We start from the raw sequence: 19,885 nt of genomic DNA, 5'->3' as shown, positions 1-19,885 counted from the left end.
GAGGCTGGGTATTTTCAAATGTTTTTATGTGCTTTGGGAGATTTCTAAGTGATATTAGGGCGAAAATTACATGAAAATCATGCCTAAAATTTTTGGGGCTGGGAGTTTTGGGGGGACTGGTGGGGGGCTTCAGTGGCCACCAAAATGGTGTGTAAAAGCCACATATGGCCTTGGAGCTTCACTTTGCCCACTCTGATCTAAAGAGTGCCTTTAACAGAACAGCTTGTTTATAGGATGAGACTGCATTTCAGCTTGGCCTGAAGATGAAGGAACTAGAATGTTCCTTCATATTCAGTATCTTATAAGTCTAGACTTGTAAAGGGAATTGAGGAATGCTATGCAATTTGTTTATTAGTTTATTCTAGCATATGTGAATTGTTATATTTATAGCTGGGCATATTCTAAAAGAACAGATCTAATCTCAGATTTAAATCTCGATTCCTGCCTTTTCAACAACAAGCAAACAGAAATCTAAAGGTTATGGACCATTAGAGTGTAGAAGTTGACTTGACTTATTTAGTACAATGGGCCCTTAGTATCTGCAGGAGTTTGCCTCAAGGAACCATCATGGATACCAAAATCTGTGGATACTTAAGTCACATTATATATTATGGCTTAGCAACATGGTGCTCCTTATACAAAATAGCAAAATCAAGTTTTGCTTTCTACAGTTTGGGAGGGGGAAAATATTTTCAAGTTGTGGATGGTTATATCTATGGATACAGAGGGCTGTCTATAGTCTTTTGAAGGCTCAGTTGTCATTTGAAGCGCTGCCACTGGCCACCAAGGCAACGTGTATTTTGGGCATTCCTGAATCACATGTGTTAAAGGCTGGTTAGTTAGGGGATCCCACTGTTACTGGCTTATATTGCATGTTTGAAAAGCTTGGGAAAGAATTTCAGTAAAGATGAAGGAGAGTAAGCAGCAGCAACAGCTTTTCATGCCAAAGGTGCTATAGAAATTGTTTAGGGGATTTGTGCAGGTAATCATTGTTCATGGAATGTGTCCCATAACGTGTTGGATTTGTCAGTGTGAGTGCTAACACTGGATGAGTGAAGCAAGATGGTTTAGGGCTACGTTACTATTCTTTCTGGTTTTTGAGTGTAAGAACCAAGTGAGTTGGTATTGTGATCCTGTTTGGAAGCCTTAGGCAATGTCTTAATGAGCGGAGCTTTTATGGAAGCTAGTGAACCTTAGAAGCATGTTAAGCAAAGGAATAGTTGTCTAAGAGTTTAAGTCAGAGAGGGGAAACGTGTAGCCAGTCGTAAGGGCACCAGTCTACCCCACCATGCCTCACTCCTCTGTTTTCCAGAATTTAACTTAAAAGGCCCCCATCCCACTTCTCCACAGGTTGTGGAAGGCAATTTTGCCTGGCTTTCAGTCTGCCTCCCACCCCAAGCTATTTTACAAAAAGTGACTAAAGCATGTTTGGGAAGCAGAGGATGAGAATTAGGAGGGATCAGGGCCTCCAAATCTTGCCCTCTCCCTTGAGCCATTCTTGTGCCCACCCAGGGGGTCCCACCCCACAGTTTTTGAGAACCACTGGTACAGACTTCATCCAGTAATTTTTTAAAATTAAAAAATATTGAATGGGCAAAGGTCCTTGCCTTCCAGATCCAGCAAGCTGTATGTGTGGCCCCAGACCTTGGCTATTTAAAGCAGAAGTTAAAACGAAGATGGCTAAGTCCTTGGTATGGCTCAGAGCAGCAAAACTGGGAAATAATTGATGCATAATGGGAGAAGGGAGAAAGCAACAGCAAGAAGTCTACACTGAAGTACACATCACTGAAAACCACTGCATGGAAACTAAATATGAAACTTTGTGAGATGCATCAATATCCCTGGGAATAGCCTAAGGAAAAAACTGTTCCAAGGAAATAATATTATGTACCTGCATATTTGGACTGGGTAGCCAAGCTCCATAGGATAATTTGGAGCTGTTCCTTCTTGAAAATCGCTGACATTAAAATAGGATAGCGTATGGTTCACGAAGCCATGCATGGTGCCACTCTCACTGTACATATACAGGTACACGAGGCGTGGAATGAAGTCAGATGTGAATGAGATCACAAATGCCTAAGCCATAAGAGTAAAGAATGAGCACAGTATTCAGGCAATGCCGGACTGATTACATAAGCAGATTCAGCCACCTCCTTCCCAGTAGCTCTTATAGATCAATCTTTTGAGTCATGTCATTTAGGGACCTAGTTTTAATGGGGTGGTGGCGGGGTCAAGACTGGCAGGTAATTTTAGCCGTCCCTATAAAAAAATAAACATCCTGGTACATCCCCTCCAATTTCCCTTAGAGGTTTGGTATTTGGTCTTTTATGAGTACTCAACTACAGTTTTAATCTTTTTTGTGTGTCTGTTAGTTTTTAGTACAAATTTGATTACCGACCTTTGCTTAGTTTTAATCACTGTGTAGGTGTGCTCAAGCTATATTTCCCTAAGACTCCCTTGCCCTGTTTTGGAGTCATTATATGATTAGATCTGCAGGCCATTTTTTTTCTTGTATTATAAAATATTATAGTCAAACTACAGAACTGCAGCAAATAATTAAGAATGAGCCACTGAGGCTGAGTGAGGAAAGGACATCACATGGGCAAATAAACAGAGGTCCTTCAGGACATATTGGGATTAATTCTCTAATTGCAATATGCTATCAGTTGAAGTGCATTATATGAAATCTTGCTGTCCCCTGTTTTGGGTCCACATATTTTGTTTTGTTTTTACTGCCCATGAAATAACTCCCCCTTGCCTTTGCTAACATGCACACAGTGAACCATCCTACATGTATCGGCTTGAACCTGCTGATGCAAATGGTCCAGTTAGAAAATTTTGTCAAGAACACCACAGTTTGTTCTAATTTTGTTTCAAATGTAACACATGCTTGATCATAACACAAAAGAGATGACAAATTATCACAGAGGTTCACATGTAAAAAAACAAAACACTTCAGTGGAAGACACAAATGCTGAAAATGTTGTCCCTTTCTTCTTTTTTTCTGTTTCCTTTTGTATTACAATAAATCAGAAGATTTACTGGTGTGGACAGGATAGGTACCACTAGAGTGAAGGGGTTACAATACTCTGTATTTGGGTAACTTACAATAACTTTCTTTTCCCACAGGAATAGAGTAGTGGTGGATTTTTGTGGGCCATGTTGTTTCCCTTGGTAATTGTATGAATTATGAATTTGTCAGCACTATAGTGCTAAACTTTGGAGGTGTAGCAGCAGCACAAAGGCTCAATTTCCCTTTAAAAACAACATGTATGAGGAGCAGACAAGTTGCTTTACAGTGGAAAGGGAGCATTCAAACTGATTAAAAAGACTAGAAAGTTCCAAGTTTTGTTCCTGTTCTTTCTGATTTTAATTTCGAGATCCATAAACATTTTGTTTATCTCAGCTTATTTTCTGTCAGATCCTGCTATAATCAGAGACTTTTTGTACCAGCTACCCAGGTCAAATTATTTTAACAGAGTATAAAATCAGAAAGAACATGAATAAAATCTGAGACTTTTCAGCCATTCTGGATATACCCTAGATTTTAAAGGAACTTGCAGTTTTTTTGCTATTGGTAATGTGATAGCAAACTGGCGGCTGCAACATGTGGAGTTATGATATCAGCAGACGGTGGACTAATTCCACTCACCTATCTTTATTCCAACTTTCCACAGACTTTCCTATCATTTGGGATGTTTTGCCAACATGACTGAAAAGACAGTCTACATTTGAGGGAAAAAGAGAAGAATGCAACAGACTTGGGTAAGGATGCAATTGAGACAGGGGGCAGAGACAATGATCCTTGAAGAATCATAGGCCCTTATCACACATGGTGGGGGTTTGCAGCTCAGATCCACAGTCACTCCTGTTCTAGCAATTCAAAAAGTGATTTTTTTCACACCAGATCCAGAGTCACTCCTGTCTAGCAATGCGAATTCATGTTAAAACGTGATGTTTTACCACACTTGGTTGCCTTTCCATTGCCCTTTCAAACTGAGGGGGAAGCGGAGTCAGTTTGATTCTAAGCAAGTCATGTGATGCGGTTTCAACCAAAGTGGGGTGAATGCACATTGTATTGCCACACCAGAGCATACTTTGAGGGTTCAACGATTCGAATCGGCACCCTTGTGCATGCTCAATGGGTTTCTGGATGCTGTCATCCTTCCCTGTCCCCTCCTTAGCTGTCATCCTTCAATGGGATGAAGGAGCAGACAGGGGATGATGGGATAGGTGTCAGAGGGGGCGAGATGGGGATGCAGGAGCAGCAAAGGATGATGGGATGGGTGGCAGGTTGGCAGAGGGGATGCAGGAGCAGCAGGGGATGATGGGATAGGTGGCAGGTTGGCAGAGGGGGCAAGATGGGGATGCAGGAGGAGGAGGGTGATGAAGGAGCAGGATGCAGGGGGCCAAGGAGGGCGACATCAGAGTGGTTTTCCACACCAGACCAATTCGAAGTGAAATCGAAATGAGCTTGAAAATGAATTCTGTGAATTCCCCTTTTTTTCTGATATCACCAAAATGAGGGTCACTTTGGAATCACTGCGGAAGCCCCACGGAAGGAGCTCCCATAGAAAGGAATCACGTCTGAAAACACATTCACGTTATGATGTGAATCCAAATTGTTGGACCTGCACTCACGTTGGAACTGAGCTCCAAGAGCTCTAAAAATCTCCATGTGATAAACTCCATAGAGCGGGAAGAAGCAGGAGCCAGAGGCAGGGAGTGAGGGAATACTAACTAGAGGGAAATGTTGAGGCTGGAAACTTGCTGCAGCCCATCTTTATGGATACCTCCCCAAATATATTGGCTGGAGTTTTGTTGGGGCACTACACTAGCATAAAAATAGTTGTGCTTATGCTTTCTCAGAAGCTTTGTAAATATAGTCCCCAGTACAGTTAATTGTTATACAAACACACATAGAGCTGTCTCTCATATAGATGTCACACAGTGTTATGATTTGGTGGACAGGGAGTTCATTGACTGTTGCATGACGGGTCAGCTCAAGGCCATGGTGTCAGTGGCACAATCAGATGTGCAAATTTGACATCCAGCATAGCATACACTGGTATATATTTATGCCATGCTAACAGCATACAGGAGATTGACCATTCCCACTATTTGGTGGACATTTCGCCAGAAAAAATGATCTCTGAGATTTTTATGGTGCTGTGAAATGATAGGAAGTGAATCATCTCACTGGCCCAAAAGCCAATAAATGGGTCCTAGAGCAAATCAAGCCTGAGCTTTCACTAGAAACCAAAATGATTAAACTTCAGTTTTCATACTGTGAACATATCATGAGACAACATGACTTACAAGAAAAGATGATAATGAAATAGATAATGAAGTAAAGTAGAAGGCAGTGGGAAAAGGGGAAGACATCGGTCTCAGTTTGCTGAGTAGAACTTTAGATGACCAGGGATCTTGGATGGTTCCCATTCTTAGGGCCACCATAAGTCAAAACCAACTTGACCATAAATGATAACAACACATTCTGTTGTTTTTTTTAAATTGCAATGCTTCTGTGCTTTAAAAAGAAATAATACTCAGAACATTATGGTGTTTTCCTCTCTTCCAGCAACAACAATTCCCATCTGACTATTGTGAGCCCTAGCAGGCTCTCTGAAAGTACTTTCAAGTGTTGCACATAACTGAAAACCAACCAAGGCTGTATCTGCACTGCAGAAATAATCCAGTTTGATACCACTTTAACTGCCATAGCTCAATGCTATGGAATTCTGGGAGCTGTAGTTTTATGAGGCATTAGCCTTCTCTGTCAGAGAGTTCTGGTGCCACAATAAACTACAATTTCCAGAATTCCATAGCACTGAGCTGTAGCAGTTGAAGTGGTGTCAAAATGGATTCCGCAGTGTGGATACAGCCCAAGTCTCTAAATAAACTACCACTGCTTTGCACGAAAACATCCATTTTAACAAGGCTGTTAAATACATCAAGATAAACAGGCCATACAACTTTTTATAAATATTATATGCCTTCAGATTTTAACTAGTTTTGCTGTGTAATGTTATGATAAGCAAGGCATACAAAATGAGGGGGGGAGGGAGAACCCTTAGTCAGTTGTGTTATACATGGAATGAATATCATGTTTGTGACATGCCACAGTACTGTATTTAGAAAAGCAGAGGCAAGCAGTGTTCTGTCTTCAAATTTGTTGCACTCAGGTGGTGGTTGATAGAGAACATTACAAAGAATGAGACTCATCTGATGAGGGATAGGGGCTGTAAGAATATTTGACACATTATGTAACACTGTGGGAATACTAGTGGTGTACTGCAGAAATAATTTCACTTGATACCACTTTAACTACCATGGGGCCTGGTATGGGATTCTGGGCATGGTAATTTGTTATAGTGCCAGAGCTCCACTCTGGTGCAGTAACAAACTACCATTCCCAGAATTCCACAGCATGGAGCCATATCAAACTGGATTATTTTTTGTATGGAGGATGCAGCCCTAGTTAACTGAGAATATGAAGAAGGGATTCCTGTCCCTATACCCAGTACTCCACACATTGTACCACACTTCTTTGCTGTAACTTTTCAGGTTTATTGAACAGAACAGGCATGCTGTTGTACATAATTAAGATCTGAAAACAACTCACTTACATTTATGATCACAGCAAGCTTTCCTACAGCTCTGAGGATGTTATACCATATTCCTGGAAAAAAACAGGTAAGATGTTTAAACTTTCATATGTTATCACAAATATGGATAACTGTAAAGAGCATCTTACAAACATTATTATCTTGTTTTGACAAAGGTGACAAATGATGCTGGTTCTAACTCTTAAAAATTTAACAACCCTGACCTTGGATACCTTAAAACGACCTTCTTCCACATGAAGATTGTTCTGGTCCCTGTAGGAACCTGAGTTTACACACACACACCTTTTAGCACCATACCTCAAATTTGAAAGAAGCCTGAAAAATCAGTTTGCCCCGAAATGGCCCACAGTGTCTCCAAGTCTATAGGCCATTTTGTGATATTTTCAGGGCACAGATGGGCTAGAAAATGGGCTGAAAAAATGAACCTTCCAGGAAATATAGTAAAATGATCTAAAGGGATCAGGGCTACTATGGACCATTTTGGACAATTTTTGGAAGATGGGCTTGAGGGAGCTGGAGAAATAGTCTTGGTGGCCACAGATATGAACCTGAGCGTCACAAACTGCACTTTCCCTGCTCCTGGAATATAGGGTTGTATCCCGTAGTGGCTTTACTTCAGTAGAGGGCACCCAATTTTCCAATTTCTTATTGCAGTCTTCTGCATCACATTCCATTCTGGAGAGTCTCTCAGCCCTCAAGTTTGAAAGAGGAGGGAATAAGAGCATAGATGAAAACCAGGCATTGCAACTTGGGTAAGGCAAAGCCAGCACTGGATACAATGCACTTATATGCTTCCAAGTTGTTTCTGACTTAGGGCAACCCTAGTACAGTGTTTTCTTGGCAACATTTGTTTAGAGGGAGCTTACCATCACCTTCCTCTAAGGCCGAGAGAACATGACTTCACCAAGGTCACCCAGGGGGTTTCTATGGCTGAGTGGCATCTCAGACCCTGGTCTTCTGGAGTTCTAGTTAAACACTCAAACCTCTACACCAGGGGTAGGCAACCTACGGCCCGCGGGTCGGATCCGGCCCGGTGAGGCCTTTGGACCGGCCCAGCCCAATCCTGCCACCGACTGCCACCGTGGCCTTTGGCCTTTTGTCCTCCATTTTTAAGAAAAGTGTCCTCCATTTGAAAGTGTTGTCCTATATTTGTCCCAGTTTATTTATTTATTTAATTTTTTAAAAATTATTAAATTATTATTATTTTTTTGCTTCGGCCTCCCAGTTGTCTGAGGGACAGCAACCCGGCCCCCGGCTCAAAAAGGTTGCCTACCCCTGCTCTACACCATACTAGCTCTGTATTAACAGGTTACTATGGCCTGTTACAGACAGCCAAAACGAAGCTGCTTCGAGTCACAGTGGAGGTATGGTGTTTCAATGATGTATGAGTCGTAAGAGTCCAGAAGTCGCACCAAAGCCACGCTCCAGCCCTAAGGACTGGAGCGTGGCTTTGGTGCAGCTTCTGGATTCTTAGGACGCATGCATCATTGAAACACCATACCTCCACTGTGACTTGAAGCAGCTTTATTTTGGCTGTCTGTAACAGGCCTATGACTCTATTAGTGAACAACTTACCTATATCTTTTGCTCTAACTGCCACTGGCCTCCGAAGCTCAGTAACAAACTTTTTTGCATCCAGACGTATTTCAATGATGTTGTTTAGTAGTGCAAACAGTGGAGCCAGTGGGAATGATGCAACAAACAGTGTTACAAACCCAAACTGGATGACTGAAAATATAAAAATAAATTAGTCTAATTTGTTCTAACTGGAATGCATTTTGGAAACCGATCCCTAACAAAGAGCCATAAATAAGTACTGAAACTGTAAAATTAAGTGCATATTTCTGTACATAAATGCTTGAGTCAATATGCTATCTATATCTGTTAGCTTAGCACAGTAATTCATGTAACAGAAACAATTTTTCAGGGAAGGGTTTAAAAATATTTTGTTTTTCAATACAAAATGAATAGATTCATATATTATAAGAATATGCACAAAGATGTTTTGCAATGTTTTGTTTTTTAATTACAATAATCTGTACTTAGAAATGGTAGACACTTTAGTTTGATAACTACAGCTAGGAAAAGGAAAGAGTTAAAACTTTGACTGAAATCACCTCCCCAAACAGATGCCCAAGTTGTAGGCTGTGTTTACTTGGATCAATTGCTTCTGTCAAGGTCCAAACGTCACACTGACACCATGGAAATTATGTTTGCACAATAGAAAGATTAAATCCCCCCAATTATGAAAATGGCTAACTTTTCATAAGCATCTAGCTGTCTACTACAGGACACAAAGTGGTGTACCAAATGAATGATACTCAGTGGCAGTCTATGCACCAGTGTCAGTTTGTGAGCTAGCTGCTGCTTTCAGTGATGGGTTTGCAGAAAAGTGATAAATATAGTCAATGGGCACAAATATGGTACTGTACTGCTCCTTGGCAGGTTTTTTTTGGGGGAAGGAAGCTTGGAAGCACTGCTTCGGATAATCCCTTAATCAGCTGAGTCACCACTTCTAGCAGTTCATAGCACATCTGTTCTCTTGAACATGTTTCTATAATATAAAATGTTTTATATAAATTATAAAATGAGTTAGTTTTTTGTTTATTTGTTTATTACAGTATTGTAAACTTGTTTACAATATTATTGAACTGTCAGTTGATGATGATGATAAAAAAATCTAAAACTTGATTAGCAAATTATTAAACTTTTAAAGTATGTTAAGATTAGCTAATTTACATCATTCTACATATTACTGAGTCTTAATAAATTTGTACTTTGCAGATGTCATCTGACATCTGAGATTTTACAGCACGTTGAAAAAAGAAATGCTTTCTTTCACTATCAGAAGGAAAAATATTTTCTTTCTTGTTTCCTCTTATCTTATCATGTCCAAAATAGTTTACAAATAAACACAAATGGCCTTGACTCTCAGCCCATTGGATAAAGTTTGTTTCCACCAATTAAAACTGGCTCTCAGGGATTAATCAGTGAGTAAACCATTTAAAGTTTGGGATCCTATGTTTAGAACTTGAAATATCACTCACTCATTTCCATGTATTCTGGAGTAAGGCCAGCAAAAGGCTCCAGATTGTAGTCTACTTCGTAGCGCTGTTTTTTCTTCATATGCTCTTCGTGGTCTACAGGACGTCGTCGTTTCAGTTTCAGGTATCTAATTAATTTTTTCATTTTACTGAGACAGACAGAAAAAGTATTTTAAATGTCTTGTGATTAAAAACATCCACTTTTTCATATTTTACGTGTATTTTTAAGTACGGTTACCAGGTCATTAGACTTCCATTCCATGAGATTTCAGGGTTCAAGCCCATATGTTGTCATGGGACAGAAACTTGTGAAGGTTCATACAGTGACATCCTGTCATGTCACAGAGGTGGGACAAACAGAACTACTTCTGGGGGCCCATTTGCACTACAAAATGATAGTATTATTATTCCAATTCAACTGCCATGGCTATTCCTATGGAATTCTGGAGTTTATTCAGGTGATGTACTAGAGGAGCTCTCTGGCTGAGATGTCTAAATGCTCCTCCCTAAACTGCAAATCCCAGGATCCCACAAGACAGAACCATGCCAGTTGAAGTGGAATATTTGTGCTGTAATTACACAGTGTGAATAGCCTCCAGGTCAACTGAATGTGACAACAGGTACGAGAGTAATATGGGCAAATTTGGCCCAGAATTTGGGTAAAATGTGGCTACCAAGGTAATATGGCAACCCACAGCAAAGGAAGGGTGTTTTATTTTGGGGCAGCAAAATGCCTTTAGCAGTTTTGGTGTTTTCACAATTCACATTAGGATTTTTGTTTTGTGTGGCCTTCCCTATATTAAACATAATGTGCAGAGAAGCAGGTTCCCAAGCCCCATGATTTTGCTTAGATTGGCAGAAGGCTCACTCTTAGCCTTCAGTGAATTCACCCCAGGCCCTGTGCTAACTGGACTTGTACAACAAAAAAGTCCAGTGCCAGCACTCCACCTCTTGGTTTGCCAATTGGAACATAAGTATCCATGAACCCATCAGCCCTGGCTTCAGTCCATTCCACTTGCACTTGGCTTTCTGGTGTACTGATATTGTACAGGCACAATACGCAGTGAAGATACTTTATTGCTAAGCCACAGAATCCTAGTTCTAGGGGAAGATGAGTGGAGACGGGGCCCTGGCTTTAAAGCCAACTAATACACAAAAACCAGACATTATCTTCCAGAATCCTTGCTTGCTTTAAGATTTATTGCTCTGCCTAGAGACTTGAAAAACAATAATTCCTTGAGATTTCACCTCTAAGAACAAGCAAATCTAATTGTAAGTGATAATACAGGTAAAGAAAACCATCTATGGATATATAAAAGCATTTACTGATTAAAGTATGAATCCAGTTGCTACTCCCAGCTACAGTAGACACGTTGACTCAATGGAATTTACATAAGAGTTGACTTACAATAAAATAGTTGATGGGTGGCGGCGGAGAGAATCCATTTTGGACTAGCAACTGGATTTAGGTCTATGAAATATATCACATTAGACTTCCTTATATGTGCACAAAACACATGGCACCTCTGTCATCTCTTTGAACCCAGAGTTATAAAAAGGAATTCTTCTAAAATTTGAGTTTCAGGACTGGCTTGTTTAAGAAAGATGCTAGAAGAGAACACCTCAGCTTCTTGCACAAATCTAAATTGCTCAGATGCAGGAGCTTTCTGGAAACCTAAATGGAGTGGAATCAATACACTTTCTTGTACTATTCCCTAAATATGGCAGACAGGTTTTATTACTTACCTATTTTCTAAACCTAGGCCTAGGATGGGAACATCTGTCCCTCCAAATGCTGGAGTCCCACTTGCATAAGTGCCAGCAGGCATCAGTAGTTATAAGGCAGCAACATCTGTATTCCCTAAACTTAAACTAGGCCTTCATTTCCCCATCTCCCTATACTTATTTCAAGTTTTTTCCAATGTTTAGCTACAAGGTTGAATGAATATGTAATTGTAAACTCAGAATGATAATTTGATTTTTAAAAATTGTACATCACTTTGGGAACTGTGAGTATGAAAAGCAACATATATAGTGAAGTAATAATAATAACTGAAAATGGATTAAGAGTATATCTTAATGGTATTTTACAGTATCAGTGACATAATCTTGAATTCACTCTTGATGTCAAGCAAGAAAATACTGTGGTGATGTACAAGCATTTATCAGAAGATCATCAACATGTTTTCATTGCATTGCTACTTACGGGATGCCAATTTCAAAAAGATTGTTCTGGATCAATTGTTTGCCCAACATAATAATACTAAGCTGTATGCACAGTTCCATTAGACAACCACCTGGAGCACACTAAAGGAGAAAATGAATACATAGATAGATAAATAAGGCACTTCCATATAATTTTCCTTAATTTTCATGCATCTTTTCTAGATGAGAAATAATCATGCATAAAATAAATTGCAGTTACCTCTTCCATTCGAAAAGAATGAAAAATATAGACGTATTGTCCTGGTCTTCCAACAAATCTGCGACAATTTGGAAATAACAATTAGAGTTTTGGCCTATGTATTTATTCTACAGGTATATGCTTTGATACTCTTCCTGAAACATTTCTGCTGCACCCAAAAGTTACATTGTAGATCACAATTACAATAATTGAACAATTTGCTATCTTATAGGAAATAAATAAATAAATAAACAGATCTGGGCCATGGGGGTTGATTTTTTTTTCATTTTCAAATCACAAAATGTCATTCATACCTTCTTCAAAAAGGAAATCTGATCTGGTTTATTAATGTTAAATACAAAGAATTCAAAGGTATAAAGAATTTGGTGGGAAAATCCAGGAGATTCCACATGTATAACTTGGCCCTGTCATTTTCCTGTTCCAATGCTTCTTCCTGCACTGCACTAAGTAGTGACTGAGTTTCTCAGTTCCAAAAGCAATCAATGTGCAGATCCAGAGTGCACAACAGTAAGCCAGGCTTTTAATATTTTAAAAGCCTGGCTTACTGTTTGTGGAAGAATCCTTGTGGAAGAATCCTACAAAATCCTGATACCTTCTCTTTAAGAAAAAAAAAATAGACTACATGCTTATGAGGCTGTACTTAATGTAATAATAATAAATTTATTTATTTATTTGTATCCCGCCTCTCTCATTTGAAGATCGAAGCAGTTACAGAAAGAAAAATTTCAAATACAAAATCACAGGAAAAAATAAGGAAACAGTCCCCGAAACCCACCACCCTTCTACCCTCCCTCCCATCAATACAAAATAATAACAATAAAAACATTTAACTGGAATAACATCAGTTAAAACAGCTTGGCAAGAAGTAAAAGCAATATGATAATACAGTAATGGGCAGTAATGAGGCAGGGCTGATTAACATGGGCAGTTGATTCTGTTTTAGGAGAGGTTAGTTTGAAAAGGCCTATCGGAAGAGGTCGTTTTTATCACCTCTTTAAAAGCATCAAGAGATGTGATCTGACGAACCTCCTCCGGCAGGTCATTCCAGATTTTTGGAGCAACAGCTGAAAAGGCCATCTGGGAAGTCACCACCAGTCTAGTTTTGCCTCACTGCAGTAAGTTCCTCCCAGAGGACCTGAGTGTGCAAATAGGATTATATGGGAGGAGGCGTTCCTTCAAGTTAGCTGGACTCAAGCCATGTAGGGCTTTATAGTTAAGTGTTAGAAACAAACACCAAATTATTGCAAATAAGAAAGCAAGTACTTATGCATATTCCTCTAATTTATTGGTCAACATATGGCCCTCCAAATGTTGTTGGATTGTAGCTCCCATTATTCATCACCACTGGCTATGTCAAAGGATGATGGGACTTGCAACTCAACATATGAAGCACAAGTATACCACCCCTGCTCCCTATGTAATACTTTTTAAAAAGCATAAACATTCATTAATAGGAGCTATGGAAGGGGCTTTTTGTTCTAGGACCTAAATATGTTCCTTTGGGGCTGTACAGACCATCTCTGAGGGGCAGTCTGCAGCTCCCTCTTTCTTTGCCAGATGGGGGTCGCAGCAACCGCATGCCGCAGCCCCAATCTGGCCTTTCCGTGACACAAAAAGAAGCCGCAAAAAGCAACTCCGTTCTGTGCCAAGGAAAGGGCACCATAGCCGCTGGCGTTGTGGCTTTCCTGTGCTCCTTTGGCACTACATCATCTGGATGCAGCGCCAGAGGGGCACCGTGACACTACCTGCCGTGTGGTGGGGCGCACAGCATGCTAGTATGAGGGCAGCGTCAGGGCATATGATCAAGGAAGGTGATCAAGGAAGGGACCATTCCTTTCTCCCTGGGAGATCTCCCTGATCTCCCTGGCAACAGAAAAGGCCCTCTCTCACGTCCCCACCAACTGTGCTTGTGATGGTGGAGGGACGGAGAGAAAGGGCTCCCCTGAGGATCTCAGAGCCCGAGCTGGCTCGTACAGGGAGACACGGTCTGCCAAATAGCCTGGACCTGAGCCATATAGGGCTTTATAGGTCATCACCAGCACTTTGAATTGTGATCAGAAACAAAGTGGTGACCAGTGGAACTGTTTCAACAGGGGCATTGTATGATCTCTGTAACCTGCCGTCATTTGTAGCCTGGCCACATCTCTTTGAGCCAGCTGAAGTTTCCGAACATTCTTCAAAGGCAGCCCTAAGTACAGTGTGTTTACAATAGTCCAAATGGGATGTAATCAAGGCATGTACCACCGAGGCCAGATCTGGTGCCTCAAGGGAAGGGCACAGTTGGCACACAGGTTCTAAATGTGCAAAAGCACTCCTGGCCACTGCAGAGACCTGGATCTCCAGGTTCAAAGCTGAGTCCAGGAGCATGCCCAAACTGTGAACTTGCGTCTTCAGGAGGAGTGTTACCCCATCTAACACAGGCTAGATCCCTATTTCCTGACCTGCCTTCCAATTGACCAGGGGCACCTCTGTCTTATCTGGATTAAGTTTCAACTTGCCCATTACTGATGACAGACGCTAGTTTAGGACCAGGACAGCCTCCTTGGATTGGGATGGAAAAGAGTAGTAGAGCTGAATGCCATCAACATATTGATGACACTGGACTCCAAAACTCCAAACAACCTCTCCAAGCAGTTCCATGTACAGTGAGCCCTTCTTTTACGTGGGGATCCGTTCTGCCCCTCCCGCATAAAAGAAACAGCAATATGCTCGAGCCCATTACAAGTAATGGGGCTCGTGCTCGCAGCTGCTCGGTGTGGTGGCAGCGCACACACACCATTGTTTCTTATGGCACATGGCGTTGCTTCTTCCGGTGCTTCTTTTAGCGTATGTTGAAAGTAGCATATAATGCACCTGAGTATGACGCAGGCTCACTGTATATGTTAAATAGCATAGGGGACAACACGAAACCCCAAGAGACCCTACAGGCCAATGGCCAGGGGTCAAGCAGGAGTCCCCTAGCACCACTTTCTGGGATTGCCCCTCCAGTAAGCAATGGAGCCACTATAAAACAGTACCCCCAAGTCCCAGAGAGGCACCCCAAAAGGATACCATGGTTGATGGTATAGAAAGCTGCTGAGAGGTCCAGCAGAACTAACAGAGACACAATCCCCCTTATCTAGTTCCCTGTTCTGGTCATCCACCAGTATGACCAGAGCTGTTCTGTTCCATAGCCTGTCCTGAAACCAGATTGAAATGGATCTAGTGAATTTCTATACAACTGTATTATAAGACAGTTGTTTTCTTCTGTGTAAGGAAAGTATTTCCAACTAAAATATACTGTATTAACATCAAATGAATCCTCTGCTAGCACCACAGTTTCAGCAGTTGTTGCTTCCTGACCATTTTAACAAAAGAAAGACTCTGGGGTTGAAGCAATAGCTAAACATTTCATTCACTTCTTATGCAACTCACCGACCCTTGAAGAAAGCAACATAGAAAATAGGAGTGTAGGCATTGACAAATTTCAAAAGGAAGGCCTTGAAGATAAGACGTTCTTCAAAACTCTTGTCTGTTTTTGGAACCTCTGATATAAAAAAGATGACTGTAAATATGTTTGGAATCTGCATTCAAAATTCCTGTACATGCTAGAGCACTGCAGACTTCCCATGACCTTTTAACAAAAAGCATTGTGTATATCAAGTTTGAAAGTGGAAGAAAAGTTGGTCCCACAAAATTAAGGAGGAAATCACAAAAACTAATATATTATACAAAATATATGTACTAATGAAACTGAAAAATCATGACAAAAGGATATTTATATATTTGTTTCTCAATAGTTTGTTTTCAACAATGTTGAACAATGCCTGTTTTAGTTAAATTATTAAGTCAAATGCTTGTTCAGTTTAAATCAATTACCATATCCCTACTAATGTGAACAAGTACTTCTGTATAATAACCACACTGATCTCCATATGATCCATACCAGAACTGTTTATGGGGAGACCAAACTGCTAAGCTTTCATATCTCTGGAAGATAAGACAACACTGGCTAGGAAACAATGCTATACTGATATCTTTATATTTATATAGAGCTATATAGAACCTAAATCTGGATCATAAAAATGTCTGGGTTGGGGATGAGGGTTTTAATGCTAATCTGGTGCTAATGAACATTTATTAGTGCTACTGGTCCAGTACTCTGCTGACATTGCACATTTTATATCGTTTAGGGACACTTACACAACAGTCACAGAGTAAGAAATTCCAATGCATCCTAATTGCGTGGGGGTTTTGTGTGTGCATCTATTGGAAAAGGCATCTTTGTATGCCCACACATATTATTTTCTGAATAATATAGTATAATACAGGAAATACTGGCTTACTCCATGTGGAATGTCGACTACTGAATGTCACTTTTGCTGCTAGTTTTGAGAGCTAGCATGGTATAGTGGTTTGAATGCTAAACAACAACTCTGCAGACCAGGATTTTAATTTCCCACTCAGTCACAGAAATCCGCTAGATGACCTTGGGCAAGTCAAATTCTTTCAGTCTCAGAGGAAGGCAAAGACAAACCCCCTCTGCACAAATCTTGCCAAGAAAAACCCATGATAGCTCTGCCTTAGGGTAGACATAAGTCAGAAATTGATTGAAGGCACATAACAACAAAGTGAAGACAGTGGTTTCAAATTTGAACTGGGGTGTAAATAAGGGAGAGAAGTATTTCAGTGGTAGGACAGTTCCATAAGTGGTCACAATATGCTTACATTAATTATCTATTTAAGTACCTCAGATTTTGTAGATGACATAGTTATATCACTTTGATGCCACTTTAATTATCATAGTTGCATCTTAAATCTTTCCTGAGATTTCTAGTTTTGGTGTAGCAGTTAGAATTCTCTACCACAGAGTTCTGGTGTTATAGTTCAAAGGAGGACAATACACCTCTCTAGCAGGAAATTCTAAGTATCTCACCAAATTGCAAATTCCATAGATACCACATAAGGGAGCTGTCAGAGTTATAAGTGGTATCAAACTGATATTAATGTGTAATATAAAACAGATATACGCCCTGTATATCTTTTTGAGCAGTTGCTATTTTAAGAGTAAATACTGCTCCCTTTTGATATCTACATAAACTACACAATGTACTATAGAATACTGATAGCCGCTCACTAGAATAATGTTTTGTATAATGGATTCATGTTTTGTATTCCTTGGATACAAATGACATATCTTCACAGTGAAAATGGAACTAGAAAATCAAAACTCCCAGCAAAGCTTTCTAATATGCATGGAAAAAACACAGTCCCAGGATCCTTAAGGCTGTTTTTGTGACCAAAATCTGCCCTGCAGATTGTTCTATTTCTGGCAAAGAGAGAAGAAAAAAAAAAGAAAGAAAGAAAGAAAGAAAGAAAAGAAAGAGAGAGAGAGAGAGAGAGAATGAGAATGGGGGGGGGGGAGAGAAAGAAGAGGAATTCCCTCTTCTGGAATCATCCAGGCATTGTGATTCTCTTTTTAAATAAATCAAATAAGAGAAAGGAGAAGTGGACATAGATCCTCGCACATGTGCTCTCTCTTTTCCATTTCCTTTTTTGCAGTGGTCCCTGAAGGGTCCCAGAGACAGAAAGGTGGCCTGCCATATTTTCTCCCCACTGCCTTCTAATCATGGAATCATATGAGTTGGAAGAGACCACAAGGCCACCCACCCTGTCATGCAGGAACTTAAAATCAAAGCATTCCTGACAGATAGTCATCCAGCATCTGTTTAAAAACCTCCAAAGAAGGAGACTTCACCACACTCCAAGGGAGTGTGTTCCACTGTTGAACAGCTCTCACTGTCAGGAGGTTCCTCCTAATGTTGAGGTGGAAGCGGGACTTATTCTCTGCAGCAGCAGAAAATAAGCTTGCTCCCTTCTCAATATGTCATCCCTTCAAATACTTAAACAGGGCTATCATATAACCTCTTAACTGTCTCTTCTCCAGGCTAAACATACCCAGCTCCCTAAGTCTTTCTTCACAGAGCATGGTTTCCAGACCTTTCACCATTTTTGTTGTCCTCCTTTGGACATGCTTCAGCTTCTCAACACCCTTTTTGAATTGTAGTGCCCTGAACTGGACACAGTATTCTAGGCGAGGCCTGACCAAAGCAGAATAGAGTGACACTATTACTTCCCTTGATCTATACACTATACTCCTATTGATGCAGCCTAAAATTGCATTGGCCTTTTTTAGCTGGCGCATCACATTGTTGACTCATGTTCAATTTGTAGTCTACCAGGACTCCTAGATCCTTTTCACATGTAATCTCCTTAAGCCAGGTGTCCACCATCTTATATCTATGCATTTAATTTTTTGCCCAAAGTGCAGTACTTTACATTCTCCATGTTGAAGTTCATTTTGTTAGCTTTGGTTCAGCTTTTTAATCTATTAAGATCATTTTGAATTTTCATCATGTCCTCTGGGGTATTAGCTATTCCTCCTAATTTGGTGTCATTTTATAAATTTGATAAGCATACCCCCTATTCTTTCATCCAAGTCATTTATAAAGATGCTGAATAGCACTGGGCCCAGGTCAGAATCCTGTGGCACCCCACTGGCCATGTCTCTCCAGGATGAAGAAGAGCCATTGTGAGAACACTTTGGGTTACTAACCCACCTAACAGTTGTACTGCCTAGCCCACATTTTACTATCTTGTTTGCAAGAATATTATGGGGGACTTTGTCAAAAGCCTTACTGAAATCAAGATTTGCTATGTCTACCACATTCCCTTTACTATGGTTAAAATAAAAAGATACTTACAGTGCCTTAAAGACTAATAAATTTTATTTGGAATAAGCTTTTGTGGATTGCACCCACATTATATATTTACTAGAAACATTTATACCTTGCCTTTCCTCCAAAGAGAGCTGTCCTCCATGTCCCTTTCTCCTTAACAACAATCCTGTACAGATGAGGCTTAGAGACATGAACTAAGGTCATGGTTCGGTAAGGACTAGCATCTGAATCTCTCAAAACCTCAGTCTGACATTCTAACCCATATACCACTTCACCAGATACAATTTACAAAAGTTTATGCCAAATAAATTTAGTTGATCTTTTAAGTGCTACAACATTGTTTTTCCTATAACAGACTAACTCAGCTACTCTTTGGATGATGCCTAGGGCTACATGCTTTGCAGTAGTTAATAATGTGGACTACATCCATCTGAAATATCAGTCTGGTCAGCTAATCAGATATATAGTTGGGGGGAAAAAACCTCTTTCTCTATTGTACGATGCTACAAGAAGCTCATGCTCAGCAAAGCTTGACACTTCTATTTTTCAGTTCTTGATTTATATTCAACATGAAACAAGCAACAACTGGGAATGAAGATGAATTATGTTACAGTACTTTACTTTTGAAAAAGCTTTGCTTCTACAGGAGACTCTTCATTAATCTTAAGTAAATTTTCCCACTTATAAGTAAACCAATGTTAGTTATTAAATGATGTTAACATAATTAATTAATTTTTATATTATTGGCTAGAGATTTACTTCTGTGTAGTTTTGATTAGATGGCCAAAGTTGATTATGCTCTTTGGACAGGTCATCCAATTAAACCAGATCGTTAAGTCAAGTAACTTGAAGATTTGTACCTACCAATCTGGGTCAGCCATCTGGCTATGCAGCCATATACTTCATCCAAGATTATTATTACCACCAGATTAATAATCACTGCAGTTGCAGTGACAGTTACTCTAATATTAGACCGACCACCAGGAGAAGCACTGATGGCTAAAGCTGCTGCAGTGGAGATTCGGTAAATGATAACTCCAAAAACAATAGCAAATGTCAGTCCAATCT

General features: G+C 40.1%; 1 protein-coding gene across 10 annotated transcripts in view; it reads right to left on the bottom strand.

Moving 5' to 3' along the window:
* Window positions 1–19,885, bottom strand: part of ANO1 (anoctamin 1) — a 174,679-nt gene that overhangs the window by 13,674 nt on the left and 141,120 nt on the right. For all 10 annotated transcript variants that reach the window (XM_042444177.1, XM_042444199.1, XM_042444164.1 and 7 more), the window contains 8 exons: window positions 19,682–19,883; window positions 15,513–15,624; window positions 12,099–12,156; window positions 11,880–11,980; window positions 9,677–9,822; window positions 8,205–8,357; window positions 6,630–6,682; window positions 1,892–2,076 (listed from right to left, as the gene is read on the bottom strand). In XM_042444177.1, the coding sequence (XP_042300111.1) occupies window positions 1,892–2,076; window positions 6,630–6,682; window positions 8,205–8,357; window positions 9,677–9,822; window positions 11,880–11,980; window positions 12,099–12,156; window positions 15,513–15,624; window positions 19,682–19,883 (1,010 nt within the window). The remainder of the gene's footprint in view (window positions 1–1,891; window positions 2,077–6,629; window positions 6,683–8,204; window positions 8,358–9,676; window positions 9,823–11,879; window positions 11,981–12,098; window positions 12,157–15,512; window positions 15,625–19,681; window positions 19,884–19,885) is intronic.

Source organism: Sceloporus undulatus, chromosome 1, assembly GCF_019175285.1.
Source record: "Sceloporus undulatus isolate JIND9_A2432 ecotype Alabama chromosome 1, SceUnd_v1.1, whole genome shotgun sequence".
Classification (NCBI taxonomy): Eukaryota; Metazoa; Chordata; class Lepidosauria; order Squamata; family Phrynosomatidae; genus Sceloporus; species Sceloporus undulatus.
The sequence above is the reverse complement of the archived record's forward strand: the minus strand, read 5'-3'. Positions and strand labels throughout refer to the sequence as shown.